This window comes from Choristoneura fumiferana, chromosome 27, assembly GCF_025370935.1.
Source record: "Choristoneura fumiferana chromosome 27, NRCan_CFum_1, whole genome shotgun sequence".
NCBI classification, from domain to species: domain Eukaryota; kingdom Metazoa; phylum Arthropoda; class Insecta; order Lepidoptera; family Tortricidae; genus Choristoneura; species Choristoneura fumiferana.
In genome coordinates, this window is record NC_133498.1 from 826,318 (window position 1) to 845,507 (window position 19,190).

At 37.5% G+C, this 19,190-nt stretch overlaps 1 protein-coding gene across 1 annotated transcript; it reads left to right on the forward strand.

The window, feature by feature from the left end:
- Nucleotides 1-1,227: 1,227 nt before the first annotated feature.
- RabX1 (RAS oncogene family member RabX1) lies at nucleotides 1,228-12,989 on the forward strand. The gene is made up of 6 exons (XM_074108643.1): nucleotides 1,228-1,428; nucleotides 3,614-3,741; nucleotides 6,242-6,384; nucleotides 8,016-8,160; nucleotides 9,028-9,148; nucleotides 11,611-12,989. The coding sequence occupies exons 1-6, from the start codon at nucleotides 1,386-1,388 to the stop codon at nucleotides 11,715-11,717; spliced, it is 687 nt and encodes a 228-aa protein (XP_073964744.1). The 5' UTR covers nucleotides 1,228-1,385; the 3' UTR covers nucleotides 11,718-12,989.
- Nucleotides 12,990-19,190: the final 6,201 nt, after the last annotated feature.

Genomic DNA, 19,190 nt, shown 5'->3' on the forward strand with positions numbered 1-19,190 from the left:
AGAATTGCTCGTTTAAAGGTCTAGATCTATAAATATATAAATAGATACCTAAATGAACACCACAAATCATGGCATAAAATGCAGAGTAGACACTTGTTTTTTGTTACTGATACAAAAAATATACTTATTACTCGGATTTCACTTTTGTTACCTACAATTTTTTTTTTGTTCTTGTTACACAATGTATTTTTTACCCTTATACTTACAATAACAATAATGCATTATAATATATGAGGATAAAGCTATCATTTACGCTAACGTTTCTTCTATATCCTAAACGCTTTATATTTTATGGCAAAAGATTAATAGTGATTGATTTTAGATAGACGAAGGCGATGTCATAAACTTTATGATCCTGAGATATAAAAATCAAATTCATTGCCTTTTAAATATCATCGATTCATTTTATTACTAATCTTTATGAAGACAAGTAGTCATTAAAATAAGATGCGACTCCATCTATTGTTAGTTAGTCATGAATGTTGAAAACAGTGGCATCTCGCGGAGTTCTGAGTAAGTAACAACTAGTTCGTAAGTTTCAATACACAACACAACTTACAAGTTCATCATGTATTGCACAGATGTCGCGGCAACTGACATCTATTATTATCCAACCAAATTCGGAGGTGAAACTTAGGAAGTAATTAAAATTCGAGTTCCTCGACTAGATTATAGCTAATAATTTTAAAACTATAAAAATTGAACCGTGCTGGTACTATAATACCATCTCGATAAAGTATTGAATTTAATTGATTTGTAAAAGTAACAACATTAATAGGACTCAAATGAATAATAGGCCTCGGGCGACCAGAGGGCTGGCCACTATTTCGCACAGCGTATAAGTATCGCTATACAACGAGGAAATACGGCCAGCCTTCTGGGCACCTTACCCATTGACGGCGATTTAGGCCAAATTTTCTGTCTATAGTTTAATTATGTTTTATTATGTTTGTTTTTATCAATAAATCATCTTATCTAATATAATATAAACATACATAATGAACCTCTACTTCTAAAAAGCAATCAACTAAGTTTAATTTTTCGCTTAAATCTGGCGTCTAATGTTTGTTCTTTATTTTCCAATATGGAAATAGTTAAAATGTTGTGTGTAAAAAAAGCTATTATTTTTAAGCGCTTCATTGAACACGTCTACACGGACAGAACCCCTTTTCAGGTAGCAACTCGAACTTGACATTTCTGACTGACAACTAATCGACTATTGAAATTATTCGGTTAAATTAAGTTACAAACAAACTTCATCGGAGGAACAGTTTTTGTTATTATTTCTCAATTTTTATATTATTTCTCTTTATCCAGTTAACAACAATGTGAAATACACACTAATAGTGCCTGTGATAATGTTCTAGTACTTTATAATAACAAAAATGAAGGTTGTGGAAGCAAAAATAGTTGTTTTAGGAGCTCAAGGTACGTTTTTTACACTGATGTGTTATGATATAACTTATTATGCTGAAAGTTAATTGTATTCCGTAATGTTTGCTAGTGTCTATGAAAATACGTTGAGAAAATCCTGACTTGTTTAGGAATGTCGTAATTTTATTTAGGAAACCGGTTGGAAGAATTTGACATTTACGAAACTTTTTTTTTAATCGTAGCTGTCAGTTCATCTTTTCCTTCGCCTTGTATTACGCCTACAACAAATTATACACCTTAGTTCATGGATTGTTAAGTTTATTTTTAGATGTAAAATTATCATTTTTATTGCTGCCTAATCTATTAATTTACAATTTGAACTTCCGCGTTGTTTGTGCGTGTATTGCGATATTGCGATTTATATGGCAAGATCACACCGGAAAGCCTCATTTTGCGTTACATTGCCAACAACGTTCTAACGAAACTCGCACTCGCAAATTTTTCGCACGATCAAAAATGCCTCATTTTTTGTAAACGTTCCTGTCCTCTGATTATTAATTTTCTCCTTACCCTAGATTTTTAATTTGAATCCATTGTGATTTGTATTTTGTCTTTTGGTAATATTTAAAAAAAAATTGGTATATAAAACCCAGAAACGACTTTTTGGTTTTCCTGCTTTCTAGTAGCCATATACGATATTCAAATATATGATATTCAAATTTTGATGTGGTTCTCACAGGATTAAATGACTTTTTTTAAATACACAAGAGGATAGGTATCCTTGTCAATTGGCTTTTGATTCAACAACTTCTGATTATATCCTGGACCCAGTCGGCAGCCATACTTAACACACCTCGCAGTGCCTATATTTCCAGACCGGAGTCCAGGGGTCTTCAAAACACAAGCTTACTCTTTTATCAAAGGGCAGACAATGCACACATAATTCTAGTCATAACACACATAGTAACCATTGGGTGGGGTTTGTAAGCCGTGGTGGCCTAGTGGTTTGACCCATCGCTTCTCAAGCAGAGGGTCGTGGGTTTAAACCCCGGCTCGCACCTCTGAGTTTTTCGAAATTCATGTGCGGAGTTACATTTGAAATTTACCACGAGCTTTGCGGTGAAGGAAAACATCGTGAGAAAACCTGCACAAACCTGCGAAGCAATTCAATGGTGTGTGTGAAGTTCCCAATCCGCATTGGGCCCGCGTGGGAACTATGGCCCAAGCCCTCTCATTCTGAGGGGAGGCCTGTGCCCTTCAGTGGGACGTATATAGGCTGGGATGATGAACCATTGGGTTTTGCTCCATGTCATAATAAAAACAAATGCATTATCCCTTTAACCGCCATTGTCTGAATTATAAGACACAAATTACCCCGCTCATTTGGCCACAGTCTTATAATTAAGACAAAATGTTGTATAGTTTTGGTGTAGGTGGCAACACAGGCATGTACGTATTGGCAATTAAAGGTTAAATACCCTTGATTGTAACTAAAGCCACTGAGCGAAAAATCTGTTCCTGCCACCTCCTCCCCTCCCCACTCTGCTATATACAGTCGCCATCAGATGTGAAGTATCTCACCAAGCTATAGAACATGAACAGACACAAAATATCGATATATAGACAAAAAATGCTACATACAGTCGCCAGCACCAATATCTGACACAAGAAAACATGCGCAAATGCGTGATACAACTCTTATTTCTAGGGCCAGTAAGATGTGTCAGATATTTTTACACGCTCCACTGTGACAGATATTACTTCAGGTGACTGTACAATACTATATTTTATAGCAGGGCTGACAACCCTAGTCACAAACTAGAATATGCTAGAATCACTGACTAATTCCTCCTTAATATTATAAATTGGATGATGGAAGATTGGAGGGGGGGATCGTCCATAAATTACGTCACACATTTAGGGGGGAGGGGTCAGGCGGTTTGTGACACGGAACAAAACGAAAAATATCAAAATTGATGTGACATACTTTATCGTACTTTATCGATGACCCCCTATGTCCAACAGTGGACGACCTATGGCTCATATGATGACGTTGCTAATGAGATTGTACTGGCCCTATACTATGAAGTGCAAAATTAGAACTTCGTATTGTGCCATCCCGGTGATTCTAGTATTATTTAATACGAGAGTGAGAGGGACAGTACCATATGAACTTCGATTTTAAAATTCCGTAGTAGCCCCCCTGATTTGTTATATAATTTCGTGACATACTTTCCAGGAGTGGGCAAAACGAGCCTGGTGGTCCGTTACATAGGAAAGATGTTCTCGAAGCACATATCTCCGACCATTGGCGCTTCGTTCTTCACCTGCAACATCAATGTGGATGGGGCCAGGATCAAATTACAGGTTAGTGTTTGAAATAACATTAGGATGGTGTTGCCACCTCATTTTTAGGGTTCCATAACCCAAATGGGGGCAAACGGAACCCTGTTACTGTCACTACATTGTCTGTTTGTCAGTCCGTCTGTCCGTCACTGCTGTATCCAAAGAACAATAGATAGACAGCAGAAAGTTATACATGGTACGTATTTCTATTAAATGTAAATAAACATTCCACTAAGCCACTAAACTGTTTTTTGAATTGGATGAGAGTTGTACAATCACCTTTGTGTATAGGTTGTAATAAGACTGAAGACCTTATTCATTTTCTTTTGGAATGTGATCAGAATAAGGACATTAGAGACAGGTTCTTGGATGGTATGGGCTTGTTCAATGGAGGTGTAAATGTGATTCTGAGTCAACCACTTTCAGAAGAAGCAATGCTGATTTACAGGTTTATTAGACAGGTCTTTGCATCCACAGACGTGGTTTCAGTGCAAGGGAGAGTGTAATAAATATCTGTAGTGTGGTGTACATATCTGAGGCTCCCCATGACGACCAGATGGCCTAGTGGTTAGAGAACCTGATTACGAAACTTGAGGTCCCGGGTTCGATTCCCGTGTCGGGGCAGATATTTGTATGAAAATATGAATGTTTGTTCTCGGGTCTTGGGTGTTTGATATGTATTTAAGTATGTATCTATCTATATAATTATATTTATCCGTTGCTTAGTACCCATAACACAAGCTTTGCTAAGCTTACTTTGGGACTAGGTCAATTGGTGTGAATTGTCCCGTGATATTTATTTATTTATGAGGGGACATAGTCACATTTATTGTAAAATAATAGATAAAAAAATACAATTGAATAGGGATATTACTACTGAGTCGAAACATCAAATGTGTCCGGGAATAATGAGTGAGTATCCCAAGATTTTTTTGATGTATGTCAGGAACACTTGACACCAATAAATTGACCTAGTCCCAAACTAAGCAAAGCTTGTGTTATGGGTACTAGGCAATGGATAAACAAACAGGGTGGCCCATTTAGATCGGTCAGTATGGGACAGCCTGAAACTATAAGACATACGAAGATCTGTTCTTAGGAACCATGTCATCGATTTTAGTAACAAGAAAAACTGCATTCATAAAAAAAAAAAAAACTTGTTCTCAGTACGTACAGGAATCGAACCAGGTCATTTTGAAAAAAAAAACTTACATTATTTCTATTTGGATATCGATAGTGTAGGTCATCTTCTGTATAAATAAAAATGAATCGTAAAATGTGTTGCTAAGTGCAAAACTCGGTAACGGCTGGACCGATTTCGGTAATTATTTTTTTGTTGTGTTTGTTATTGTCAGGTTTAATTATCCGACATTACGTACATTTATTTATCCGTTGCTTAGTACCCATAACACAAGCTTTGCTAAGCTTACTTTGGGACTAGGTCAATTGGTGTGAATTGTCCCGTGATATTTATTATTTATTAATTATAAAAAAAATAGTAAGCAATAAATGTTATTGTGAAACACGATATCTGAGAATGAATAAACTGCATTATTTTCATATTTTTTAATAATGTAAGTTTTATTTTTCAAAACGTCCGGGTTTGATTCCTGAATTAAGTACAAGTTTTCTTAAATGTATGAATGCAGTTTTTCTTGTTATTAAAATCGATGACGTGGTTCCTAACATCTAAATGGGCCACCCTGTATATTAAACACTGAAGACTCAAGAACAAACATTCATATTTTTCATACAAATATCTGACTTAGGGATACACTACAGCGCAACGTCTCTAACTTTTCTTTCTTCTTCTATTTATGATGTTACTGTGTTTTTGTTGTGATGTAGTGTGTTTTTTTATGTCAATAAATGTTGTGAGTTTGACTTTGGATAAAACCCGGGACAGAGACTTTAAGCTTCATAGCCATGTTCTTAAACCACTGGCCTCTGGTTCTTAAACACAATACAGAACAAAATTTTCAGGGTGCCCTGGTTCGATTGTGCCAGCCTCCCCAGGGATTTACTTGTGTGGGCGTTTCGAGTGCGGTCAGGACATGTTCCATTGAATAAATTTTCAAATTTGACGAAAGTAGTTCAATGCCCCATGTGCACGGATTGTAATAAGATTGAGGACTTAATACATTTTTTGGTGGAGTGTGTATTGACGAAGGATATCCGCGAGAGGTGGTTGAGTGATTTGGACCTGTTCAATGGTGCAGTGAATGCTATTTTGAGTTGTCCGTGCCGTACGAATTTACAGGTTCATCAAGCACTCCTTTGCAGCCAGATAATCTGGATATCGCAATAGGAGTGTTTGATGAATGTGGACATCGAGTCTTTCAATGAGGCTGGCATAGTCACACTGGTGCACTTAAGCCTCAAAAAAAAAACAGAAAAAAAAAAAAAACCACTGGCCTATCCAATAGTCAAACACTACAACAACAAACGACTGAAGCCTCGAGTAAAAGCACTCGCTTTGTGACTATTACATGACTACAAATTATCTTAATATGATTTCTAGGTATGGGACACAGCGGGCCAGGAGCGGTTCCGATCCATGGCTCCCATGTACTACAGGAACGCTAACGCAGCCCTCTTAGTTTATGACATTACCAGCGTCGGCAGCTTCGTCGCCGTCAAGAGTTGGGTCAAGGAGCTGCAGAGGTGAGACCATAAGCACGTTGACAGACTGACAGAAAAAAAAAGGAAAAAGAAATCGCAATGGAAAATGGAAATGCTTTGATCCAATGACATATGCAGAGTCTGGCCCTCTACAGTACTTTCATTCTAGCATGGTGCGGGTGGAAAATGCACCGTTTCGTTTTACTCAAAAAAAATTGCTGCGGTCTAAATATATATGTAAGTATATTTCAGTTGTAGCCTGAATATGACTGGCGTAAAATATTTGAACAAAAAAAAACTATGTTTTATTTTACTTTATTTATTTATTTATTCTGGAGAACCAACAGCTTAAGACATACAGATTAAAGATAACAATACACACAGTAAGCCAATTACAAAATTAATTATGTTATACGAAATAAATTTAACCTATCAGATTTTTATAGTCAATTAATAAAATTCAAAGCACAATTAAGTGAAGAAACGTAACACTAGACTCGTTTATTTATTTATTTGATTCGGTACAATTACATATTGTAAACAACACAGAGGAAATTAACATACATAAATGGAAACAATTACAGTGTCTACAATACAATTACAATTGCACTCAACATTCATGCACACAAATTTTTAAACTAAATACTAAGAACTACATTTTCATTGCTACGATATTTTTCGCGTATATGTGGCTAGTGTTTGGTAAAAAATATCAACGTCTTGACCTAGGGCATTAAACAGACGACACATTCGTTGTATGGGAGCATTGTGGCTGACATTATTGTTAGTAGTTGCTACAGCAAACAAGTTTTGGTTTCGCGTGCGCTTCGTACCAACCCTAAAGCATATACACCCCAGCAGATTCCCATCGAGATCGCCACGCAATATCTTATACAGTGTTACCAAGTCAATGATATCACGTCGATGAGACAGAGAATCGAGGTTGAATTTAACGAGTCTGTCACCATAATCAGATGGAAGTGATGGGACCTAATGGATCTTGAGTTATATCGGTACTTATTAATTGGTAAGTAACGAATATTCTTACAAACTCCGTTTAGCCTTACTTAAGCGGCAAATAATATTCCAACCTAGAATTTCACTAATATACTCATCAAAATTAGCGTAATAATCTAATTAATGATGACATTAGTTATGATTAAGATTTTAAATTATTAGTTTTATCGACTCAAGTTTAGACACTTTGACTCGAGTCTTGTGATATTGACAGCTGTCACCCGCACCATGCTACAATGAAAGTACTGTAGCTACATGCTCAAAAAGAGCACCTATGTGAACGGATGAAAGGTTTGTTATCATTTTCCTGAATATTTAAAATCGCATTAGCATATTAAATATAATGACCCGGATAACTCACGTCTTAAATCGAGTTTAGCTCGACATGTTTGTGCGCGTGTTGCAGCAGCCGCTGAGTCGCGTTGCTCCGAAGACGAAGGGCTACGGATTAGCCCGAAACATGTCGAGCTAAACTCGATTTAAGACGTGAGTTATCCGGGTCATTATATTTAATATGAGTGAATCTCACGGTAGTTTCATGTTCAAAATCGCATTAGCATAATTCAAAAATAAACTTAAACAATTTTTGGCGTACCAGTGCTTTTATAACTACGCGTAAGCGAGTGCTTTAAGATGTCTACTTTTTTCAATTCCAGCAACGTCCCAGAGCCAATGGTGCTGGCGCTGGTTGGCAACAAATGCGACCTACATGAGGCCCGGAGCGTCCCCCTCTCGGAGGCTAAACAGTACGCGGCCGCCATCGGCGCGCAGTACTGCGAGACATCCGCCCTGCATGACCAGGTATTGTGGCCCCTGCAGTACGACTATTGTAGCTGGCTATATTGTCATCTGCGATATTGTAGCTAGCTATATTGTCGTCAGCTATATTGTAGCTAGCTATATTGTCGTCAGCTATATTGTAGCTAGCTATATTGTCGTCAGCTATATTGTAGCTAGCTATATTGTCGTCAGCGATATTGTAGCTAGCTATATTGTCGTCAGCTATATTGTAGCTAGCTATATTGTCGTCAGCGATATTGTCGTCAGCTATATTGTAGCTAGCTATATTGTCGTCAGCTATATTGTAGCTAGCTATATTGTCGTCAGCTATATTGTAGCTAGCTATATTGTCGTCAGCTATATTGTAGCTAGCTATATTGTCGTCGGCATTATTGTAGCTGGCTATATTTTCATTTGCAGTGTTTGTAGATCAAGGGTGGCCCCGGGCCGCAAAGTGGCCCGCCAACGCTGTGTCCCGCGATCCTTTCTTCTTTGTTTATACTCCTTTTTTTTAGTAATTATGTAACTACCTCTTTCCTTTTTGGCTGAAGTGACAAGGATTCAGTTAACGTCTATTGTGTGAATTTATATTTTTTCTTGTTATCTAATGTTTTGCCCTATAGGCTAATGCGATAAATTTGTACAAAGCCCGTTTCAAAATAAATAAATAAAAAGAAATACCTCTAAAATCCTACAGCCTTGTAGTCTGTAGATAATTATATTGCAGCTGGTACATCACTGACATTGCCATGTGTTTTTGGAATCTTTTTGTATTTTTTATTTCAATTCCAATATTTTTACTTTTACGGTCATTCCCGTATTGACATGTGTCACATTGTAGCTGACTACGAGCGTTACGGTGTGCAACTTTATTATCTTTTTTTTAAGGGCATAGAGCAGGTGTTCCTGAGCACGGCGACGTCACTGTTGCAGGTGTCCAGCACGGCGCTGGGCTCGTCGCTGCGCTCGTACGACTCCGCTGACGGCGACAACGAAAGGATACCGACAGGCAAGTTTTGGCCATAGGTTTTAGGTCAGGTTAAATCAACAGGAAATATTAAACAAAGCTCTGCGCGGGGGGCGACATAATACGGTATTTGACTATTTTGTATATGTTTTATAAATTAAAACTACACAATGCCTGTTATCGAATAAAGAAACAATTTTTAAGCTACCTTTACAAATAACAAAGTTATGAGGGTTTGAAATTCAAGATTAGACAGAGAAAGTCATACTGGCATGTGACGTCACACGCCAGTAGCGCCATACTTGCTGCATAGAGAAAAGCGTTTGAGAAAGAGACAGTTATATAGTTTTTTCAAAAATTCAGTATAAATCCAATTTTCAACCGATTTAAGTTTTCTCTTCGCTAAACACTGTCTGTATATCTATATTTTCATAATAATATTAAGATATGGCAAAATCAGGAGTTGTCAAATACCGTATTATCTTTATATTTTGTCGCCATAACGGATCATGATCAAAGAGTATTAGTACCAATAGAAATCATGACATAGTTTTTAGTAACAAAATAACATGTTATTTACACCGATAGTAACGATAGAGCTATATTTCCAAAAAAATAATTGAAATAATATGATTGCAGGTGGTAGGACCTTGTGCAAGGTCCGCCCGGATTGCTACCACCATCTTGCTCGCTAATCCTGCCGTGAAGCAGCAGTGCTTGCACTGTTGTGTTCCGGCGTGGAGAGTAAGACAGCCGGTGAAATTACTGGCACGTGAGGTATCCCATCTTAGGCCTCTAGGTTGGCAACGCGTCTGCAATACCCCTGGTGTTGCAGATGTTTATGGGCGGTGGTGATCTCTTACCATCAGGAGACCCATTTGCTCGTTTGCCATCCAGTCAAATAAAAAAAAAATATATATGATATTATGGCATCCTACGGACATTTAAGATTCTTAAACAGTCTGTGCTAGTGCTGCACTCTGATGGCAGAAAATTGCAGTAATGTTCACTATTCTGAAAAAAATATCATAGAAAAAACAAGTCTTAAAAAAACCAATAAGGAATTATGATTGGTTTTTTGGAGTGTTTTTGTATTTTTTATTTCAACTCCAAATTTGTTACTTTTACGGGTATCCCGTGAAACCATATCGAAAATACAAACGTAGGCATGGATGCATGGATGATTCCTGTCCAGCAGTGGTGTAGGGGTTATAGCACGCAGCACGGATTGCTGAGGACCTGGGTTCGATTCCCGGTGCTGGTCTCTTTTTCTGGTTTTTCTGTGCATCCATGTCTCAGTTTGTATTTTCGATACCAATAAGGAAATAAACGTAACCAAATTAGGTGTTGAAAAACCAACATTGTAATTTCAAAGTTCAATATCTCAAAAACGGTTGAAGCGATTTTAATCAAAAATAGCTAAGAAAACTCGCTTTCAAGTCTAAAAACACATCTAAATTGGTCCATCTGCTTGAGGGCATGATGCACAGACAGTCAGACAACAGACATCGGCGTCATATTCTATCACCCCTCTCTTTGCGTCGGGGGTTAAAAACAGTATAGACTAGAACGCTGTTAAGGAATTCAAATTTCAACAGTCGAGACCCATTTACTGGGAATTTTGAATCGGACTACTTTTAAGATTTAGTGGCTGTTTCACCATCCATTGATTAGCGTTAACCGACGGTTAAATGTGATGCCGTCTCCGTCTATTCGAACAAAACAAATAGAGACGGCATCACACCTAACCGCCAGTTATCACTAATCAATGGATGGTGAAACAGCCCCTTAACATGTTCGGCCCCGGCAACGATCCACTAAGCTCTTACGCTATGCCTACGCATATCCCAGAGCAGTCACTTCTTTGCCAGTGACACGTATACGTGTTACAGACGTAATACATCCCAGTGCCAGTGACACGTCTGTGACTTTTTAGTTCTTACTCCTATGCCAGTGACACGCATGTGTCAAAATAATTCGTACCTCCGGAACGTTGCCGGAGCCGAATGCGATCCACTAAGCTCTTACGCTATGCCGACGCATATCCCACAGCAGTCACTTCTATGCCAGTGACACGTATACGTGTCACAGACGTAATAAAGTCGTGTCAAAATAATTCGTATCTCCTAAAGGCTGGCATGGCGTAAGGGCTTAGCGGAACGTTGCCGGAGCTGAATGCGATCCAGCATATCCCACAGCAGTCACTTCTATGCCAGTGACACGTATACGTGTCACAGACGTAATAAAGTCGTGTCAAAATAATTCGTATCTCCTAAAGGCTGGCATGGCGTAAGGGCTTAGCGGAACGTTGCCGGAGTCGAATGCGATCCACTAAGCTCTTATATACGCTAGACATAGCGCATATCCCACAGCAGTCACAAATACGTGTCACTCACTGGCAAAGGAGTAAGTCACAGACGTCGTGTCACTGAGGCCGAACGTGTTAAGATATCTAGACTACTAGATAGTTCCATACATTACTGAACCTCAACATTACATTACAGGTACTCCAACAAGCGATCCTGCGACTCACACAGGCAAGGTGGAACTGCCAGCTTGGAGCATCGACAGCATCGCCCACGGAGAACCGACCAGGAGCCTGTGCTGCTGACTCAGCTCTTGAGGAGTCATCTCCAGACCCTAAAGTTGATTGACTGTTTTTCAATCAGGAAAAATCAAGAGTTCCCAATTTTTGCTCGCTTTAGGAGAGAATTAGTGTCCTTGATGGGACTAGTGTTGTTTGGCTTACTCTAACAGCCTCTTTGATTTGATTCCCTGACTTTAAGTCAACGACCTCACGCACTAATTGACTCTTCGATTCTCGCACTGACTCTTTGAGTAAACGACTCTTTGACTTACTAACTGACTCTTTGACTAATTCACTAAATGACTCTTTGACTCGCTCACTAACTCTTTTCTGAGTCTTCGACTCTTTGATTCACGCGCTAACTCTGAGTCACGTGACTTTTTGACTCGCTATACTTCGTTTTTTTTAACAATCTTGACGAGTCTTTATATTGAAAAACGCTTTTAAAAAAACAGTAACTATAACTTATGATAACTACCAAAAGAATGTAAATGATTATAATGTCCTTGCTGATTGTTGCATATTTGCTGTGAATTATGTTTAAAGTGTTTTTCAATAAAAAGACACGTCAAGATATCGCTTACCTTCTTTCTATTGCTAAAAAAACGAAGTATAGTTCACTGACTCGACGACTCTTTGACTCACTGACTCTTTGAGTTAACGACTCTTTGACTCGCGCACTAACTCTTTGACTCACTGAAAGACAAAGTGCTATCTTGCATTGATACCTTGATCTTTTTTTTTTTATGGTATGATCTACAGTCTATTTGTAACGTGATTGTTTGTCCCTATCATTATATCACTCTTGCCAATGTTATTTGAAATTATCTTGCCAATTATTAATCTGCAAAATGAAACTACCCTATTTTTGTATTTATTTTACGGTTTCTTTTTAATTATAATGTAACTAGAACACTGACTGCTATATGGGCTAAGCACATCACGGAATAATAAGGATCCGGGTTCGATCCCCGGCTATAGCATATCTTTTTGTATTTTTTTTTCGATGAATTCAAGCTGTAGTGTAATTAATTGTAAATTAATATATGAACAAGCAACTGTTTTACCGCTTTTGAAATAAAGCTTTTTTTTTTCGTCGCATGTAAATTTGATCGTTCAAACAATTTCTTAGTTAGCTATACTCAATAACAAAAGTTATCAATTGTGTTCAGAAATAAAAATAATTGTTATATTTTTAATGATATAATAAAAACTAGATCAGTTTGATCTATCGCCTCCATACAGAGGGCCAAAAGTTAAAACTGAAGTTAGTTTTAAAACTGATATTATGTTATATTTTTTTATATAATAAAATAAGGTAGACGTAAATTCCGTTGATTTACATAATATTTTGATAAAATAAGTTTTTGGGTGCCAATGCGGCCACTGGTTCATATCATGATTTGACCCATACGAACGCGCTCCTAGGTCAAGAGTATATCAACTAAAAGTAATCCATCATTTTGATCTGAAGGGTCCACGGAAAGAACATGTCGTCACTTTTTTAATTGAGATTTTAATCACAAAATGTAGAGCTCGCAAAGTACTATGACTTGCTGTTGAATTAAATAATCTTAAAACAATCCCACTAATATAATAAATGCGAAAGTTTATTTTTTGTTACTAAACTTCATCACGTCTAAACCGCTGAACCGATTTCGATGAAATTCGGTATACACATAGTTTGAGTCCCGGGGAAGGACATAGAATAGTTTTTATCCCAGAAAATTGCATAGTTCCCGCGGGATAGTGAAAACCGAAATTTACACGGACGGAGTCGCCGGTAACGGCTGGTATAAAATATGTTTTTAACTTTTAACCTTTTCGCCGCCACGTCAAATACAAAAGACATCACCCATACGCCAAGCTTCTATATTGCAGTGTCTATAATTGAACCTTAACACAATTGAAGGAAGGTTGATTTTGGATTGAAGTAATGAACGTATATATAGGTCGTTGCCCTGGAACCTGCGGTGCGTATATATGAGTCGTTGGCGTCGAAAAGGTTAAAGAAGCGGTAACCATAGTAATTGTTCGTGATTACTAACTTTCAAACCGTTGCTTAACTATAACTCCAAAAGTTGCTTGGGTGACTAGACACGTTCTTTCCGTGGACATTTCATTTAGACCCTCCAGAAATTTAATGAAGTCTAAATCTAAATTATTATTCTGAGTTGATATTATAATCTTGATCTAGGAGTGCGATATTTAGCTTTGAAAGTGTTTACCTTTTTGGATTATTGTTGTTATTGTCAATTTTGTAGTATAACATTTTTAATGAATAATACGTATAGTTACACAGTATTACAAATCTCATTCCATTATGATATATTATGTCAATTAATGTGGTTAAAAAAATAGATGGTTCTGTTGCATTCGAAACCATCAAGGAATTTATGAATTTGGGATCAAGAAGTTTTTCGTTTTATTATCGAGATTATTTACTTTAAGATATTGTTTAATTTGTCATTGTTTTATTATGCTTTATTAATACAATCAAGGTCATAAAAATCACAGTAATTGTTACAAAGTTTGATACAACGAATTAATTTCTTGGTTTATTTTATACGCATTTGTTTTTTTTTATGTAAGACGACTATTAAAACAGGGGTGGCTAACCATTCGATCGTGACAAGGCGGAGGATAAAATATAATGAGGCACATTAGGCAAAGCTCTGCGCAGGGGGCGACACTAGCGCAAATCTCCATGACAACGTCAGTTCTCTTTATATTTTGTCGCCATGACAGATCACGACCAAAGAGAATTAGTACCTATAGAAATCATGATATATTTATTAGTAACAAAATAACATAATATTTACATCAATAGTATAATGATAGAGCTATATATTTCCAAAATTTTAAGATACTCAAAAACTGTTTACGGTTTTGTGCTAGTGCCTGCTAGTGCTGTTGCAGTAATATTCCCTATTAAGGTGCGACCGAACCGCTGTTTAAAAAACGGTGAGGTGACGTCACGAAATCGCAGTGACGTGCCGTAAACGTCACGACTTTTGTTCGGTAAAGACCTACCCCCTTATTCATAAAACTTAACAAGCCTATGTTAACTAACAAATGCTTTGTCCATTTCTAACAAATACAAATGTCGAAGTGACAGATAAGGACAAACGCATTTTAGCGGCATTTTAACTAAAATAGGTTTGATTGTCGTTTATGAATAAGGGGGCTAAAGTTTACGGCACGTCACTGCGATTCTGTATTTTAAGCAGCGATGTGGAGAGCATGCGTTGAAAACGGTGCGCCTACGCTGCGTCACTGCGATTCCGTGCCGTCACCGTATTTTAAGCAGCGGTTTGGTCGCACCTTTATACGGAAAAGTCTATGAAAGAAATACCATAAAAAAGGCTATTTGGCATTGTAAAATTGGGCGCCCAAAATGAGAGAACTTTTGGTTTTTTGGAACTTTATATTTCTAGGCCGAATGCCATGGAACAGAGACAAACTAAACTACCTTATGTATATTGATGTGCAATACTAGCGCCACCACATATTGTGTTTTATTTTGGAACTAATGTGCATGGTTGTAAACGGGCATCGATCGACCATTCATTGATTAGCAAGCCATCTAGTTCAGCAAATGAATGTAGATGGCGCTGTATTGAACAGGCATCAATTAATCTGCATACTTTTTATGAACTGTTAAAACACAATCAGCACGGCACGGCAGATTTAAATGCCTTTTGGAAATATTGGTTCCGGAAGCCGGAACGAACGATGCACCGGTCACCCTGTATGTGGTCGGTTCCCTAACTATGTATCCACTTTTTATACTAGTTGCATAGAAAAATGAATACTTATGTTAGGGCACCGACTGTACTTTAGCGTTTTATATTTTATGTTCGAACTATTTGTAATGAATGATATAATTTGACTAACTGTTGAATGACAATGTGATAATACAATAAATGTATTTTTTTGTAATATTTTATTTATTTATTTTAATAATTAATTTAAAAGGAAAAAGTATATTTTTTATTAAAACATGAAAGTATGTTAATTGAGACTAAGTACCCTTAGGGGCTGTTTCACCATCCATTGATTAGTGTTAACTGGCGGTTAGGTGTGATGCCGTCTCTATTTGTTTTGTTCGAATAGACGGAGACGGCATCTGATTTATCCGTCGGTTAACGCTAATCAATCTATGGTGAAACAGCCCCTTAAAGTTGCAACTTTTAAGGTTATGTTATTCTATCCCGTAACTCAGAAGACATCAGTGATAGACTTTCTTAGAAAAATGTTTGCAATGACATACTATTAGCATGCCTAGACGAACCATGAAGAAGAGGGAATCCTTTCGACGCAGAAGAACCGGACCTTTATTGCCACTGCCGCGACTTACCTGACTTTTAGTGGATTTGTACCCCATAAAATTCATACTTTCAATAAGTACTTAGTAGTTTTGCAGGTGGTAGGACCTTGTGCAAGGTCCGCCCGCATTGCTACCACCATGTTGCTCGCTAATCCTGCCGTGAAGCAGCAGTGCTTGCACTGTTGTGTTTCGGCGTGGAGAGTAAGACAGCCGGTGAAATCACTGGCACTTGAGGTATCCCCATCTTAGGCCTCTAGGTTGGCAGATGTTTACGGGCGGTGGTGATCTCTTACCATCAGGAGACCCACTTGCTTGTTTAACATCCAGTCGAATAAAAAAAAGGATTTTATGTGGTAAAGCCTCACTGCAACAGCTTGCTGGCTGCAGTACGAATGGGCCGGCTCGACCGGGTTAGAACCACACTCCCACAGAATACCGGCGTGAAATAGTAGTTTTGCTACTCTTTCGTACGGTGAGTGGGAGTTCCGGAGGAACAACTGCCCTCCCCCATTTTTTTCTGTGGCGTACAGAGCACGTCACTTCGTTTGTTCTGTGGCGGCGAAGAGGTAAATAAAATACATCTCTATAGTATTTATGGATATAAAAAAAAATCATTTCGAAAAACCTTTAATTCAAAAACATTACACAACCCATTCTTTAAAACGATACAGTCAGTTCACTGGCCATTATAATCTCATTGTGATAGGCTATCTCTTTCTAACTAGGAGCACGATCCAAGACATACTAAATCGACCATTCATAGCGTAACAGTAATTATCCGAGTTCTGCCTTTTCCGCGGAATTATTGTTCGCCAAAAAATTCAAATACGACGGAAAACCATTATGTAGTACATACATCTGTACCACTATTACCATTGTGCTACAATAAAGTATGTCTTCGACTGTACTATATTAAAACAATGTACATAAGGCACTTTACCCAAAACACGTTATTTCATTACACTTGGAAGACGTGCAAAAAATGCTTGTTAATTTCATACTAAATCACAATTAAATCAATCTAATTGAATTCGTGTTGCATTATACCTCGTGCCATCCACGAAGACGCGTGATTTTGGCGAAATTATACATTAATGACATTGTAATAAGAACCACGGCACGCGTCATCGTGAATAACTCTACCTGTACATATAGTTAAAGTCCTTTAAAGCAAAAACCGTCACCCCCATGCTAAAGTCGCGAATCTGCTATTTAGCAAAAATAAGATTTTGAACTCAATGATTGGTGCCTTGGGTTCAAAATCATTTTTTTTCCTAGATAGCAGATTCGCGACTTTAGCATGGGGGTGACGAAACGTTTCAGCCACAGTTTAAATCTAGTATTTAATAATCTACTCATTCATGTAAGTACAAATGTAGTGCGTAATGTTTTGTCATCATATTTTGTCGGAAAAGTTTGTATTTATATAGTACTCTAAACCGACGTGCATGCATGAAAAGATTGATGAATGTAAAAAAGCGAGAGTTGTATGCCAGAATCGTAGCAAGTGGAAGGATGTAGTCTCTGCCTACCCCGTTGGGAAAGAGGCGTGATTTTATGTATGTATGTATTTCTCAGCTAGCTTACTGAAGTTTACTGATGCTAATTGAGAAAGGAAGGATTCGATTCTATCATTCTAACATGGCGGATGTAGACAATATCTAATTTTGCTATTTCTGTTTCTTTGGCTAGTTGAAGTATAATTTTGATAGTGTTTTATGCGGCGATTAACCTTAACAGTGGACCACTATCACAAAATTCTATATTGCTCTCGTGTCCGGCATTTTTTAATGCGCAAGTTGTCTCCACGTGGTTTCTTGAATTTTACTATCAAGTTGCAATAACTACAATCACCGTACAACGTGCCTCTCAAAGAGAGTTTACTTTGACACTGGCGAAATTGTCCTATTAATTAGGACAGAAAAGCCATATCTTAAAAGAGAAGAAGAAGAAAGGAAAGCAAGATAAATACGAAGTTATGCGATAAAATACAATGACAAAACATTAAACACTGGATCTGTAAAGTCCTTTGCTTAGCTATATGTCTTTTCCTCGTAAGGCCCAACGTCCTAAACTCAAAACAAATGTCAAGTTTTACTAATTGAAATTAAGTTTCAAATTCTAATAACCGAAATTTGACGTGGGCCTCAGGAGGTCATAGTTACCTATCTTTTATGATATTATCTATACAAGGCAAGTATATTATTTTACACAATTATTGTCATGATATAACAGGAATGTACATATATATAATCACATTGCATTGCATAATAAACAATACATTACAAGAGAATGAAGTTCAGGAGAAGTGACTCAATAATAATATCCTTATGTTTTTTTTGCACACAGGTCTTACATTCTCCTGTAATAAATACTCTAAGTTCTAATCCTGGTTAAGACACCTACAAGCATAATTGCTGTCTGTTAGCGAAAATCTGTCTCTCTTTAGTAATACACGTCTCTTTTTCAACGACTTCAAAAATGAAGAAATTCTTCATTTGTTGGTCACAGACAAGCCAAGCCATCGGAATGTTACTATATAAATTCAAAGAATTAACCTAAATGGGTCAATCAACATTACAGTGCATGTTATTCTCTCCCGTAACCCAGGAGACGTCAGTGATACATTTTGTTTAAATCAGGGGTCGCCAAACTACGGCCCGCGAGCCCCTCTAATCCGGCCCGCGGAAAGATTTTATAAAGCTACAAGTAACTAGTAATTAGTAAGACCCGCCACTGACGGTAATTGGTCATAATCATAGAATTCAACTGCTGTATCTAATGATTTACGCGTGCGAAGCCGCGGGTAAACGCTAGTAGACAATAAAAAACTACTTACTAATGAATTGATACTATTATAGGTACTCCACGCTCTTTGTTTGAGACGTTACCATGGCAACAAGTTACACTAAAAAGTTGATTGACTCAAATTTGAATAGCGAATATTACGCAGGGGGCGACACTAGCACAAACCGCCATGACAACGTCAGTTCTGTATATAGTTTGTCGCCATGACTGATAATTACATATTTATTAGTAACAAAATAACATATTTACATCGATAGTAACGATAGTACAACATTGCGAAATAAAGTGGCAACATTTATACAGAATCGAATAGTAACAAATGGAGCGACGACCTGGTTAAGATCGCGGATCGCATGCGG

Coding starts and splice junctions, on each gene's coding strand:
- RabX1 (XM_074108643.1), top strand. CDS start 1,386: ATGAAGGTTGTGGAAGCAAAAATAGTTGTTTTAGGAGCTCAAG. Junction 3,742..6,241: donor GGGCCAGGATCAAATTACAG/GTTAGTGTTTGA, acceptor TATGATTTCTAG/GTATGGGACACAGCGGGCCA. Junction 6,385..8,015: donor TGGGTCAAGGAGCTGCAGAG/GTGAGACCATAA, acceptor TTTCAATTCCAG/CAACGTCCCAGAGCCAATGG.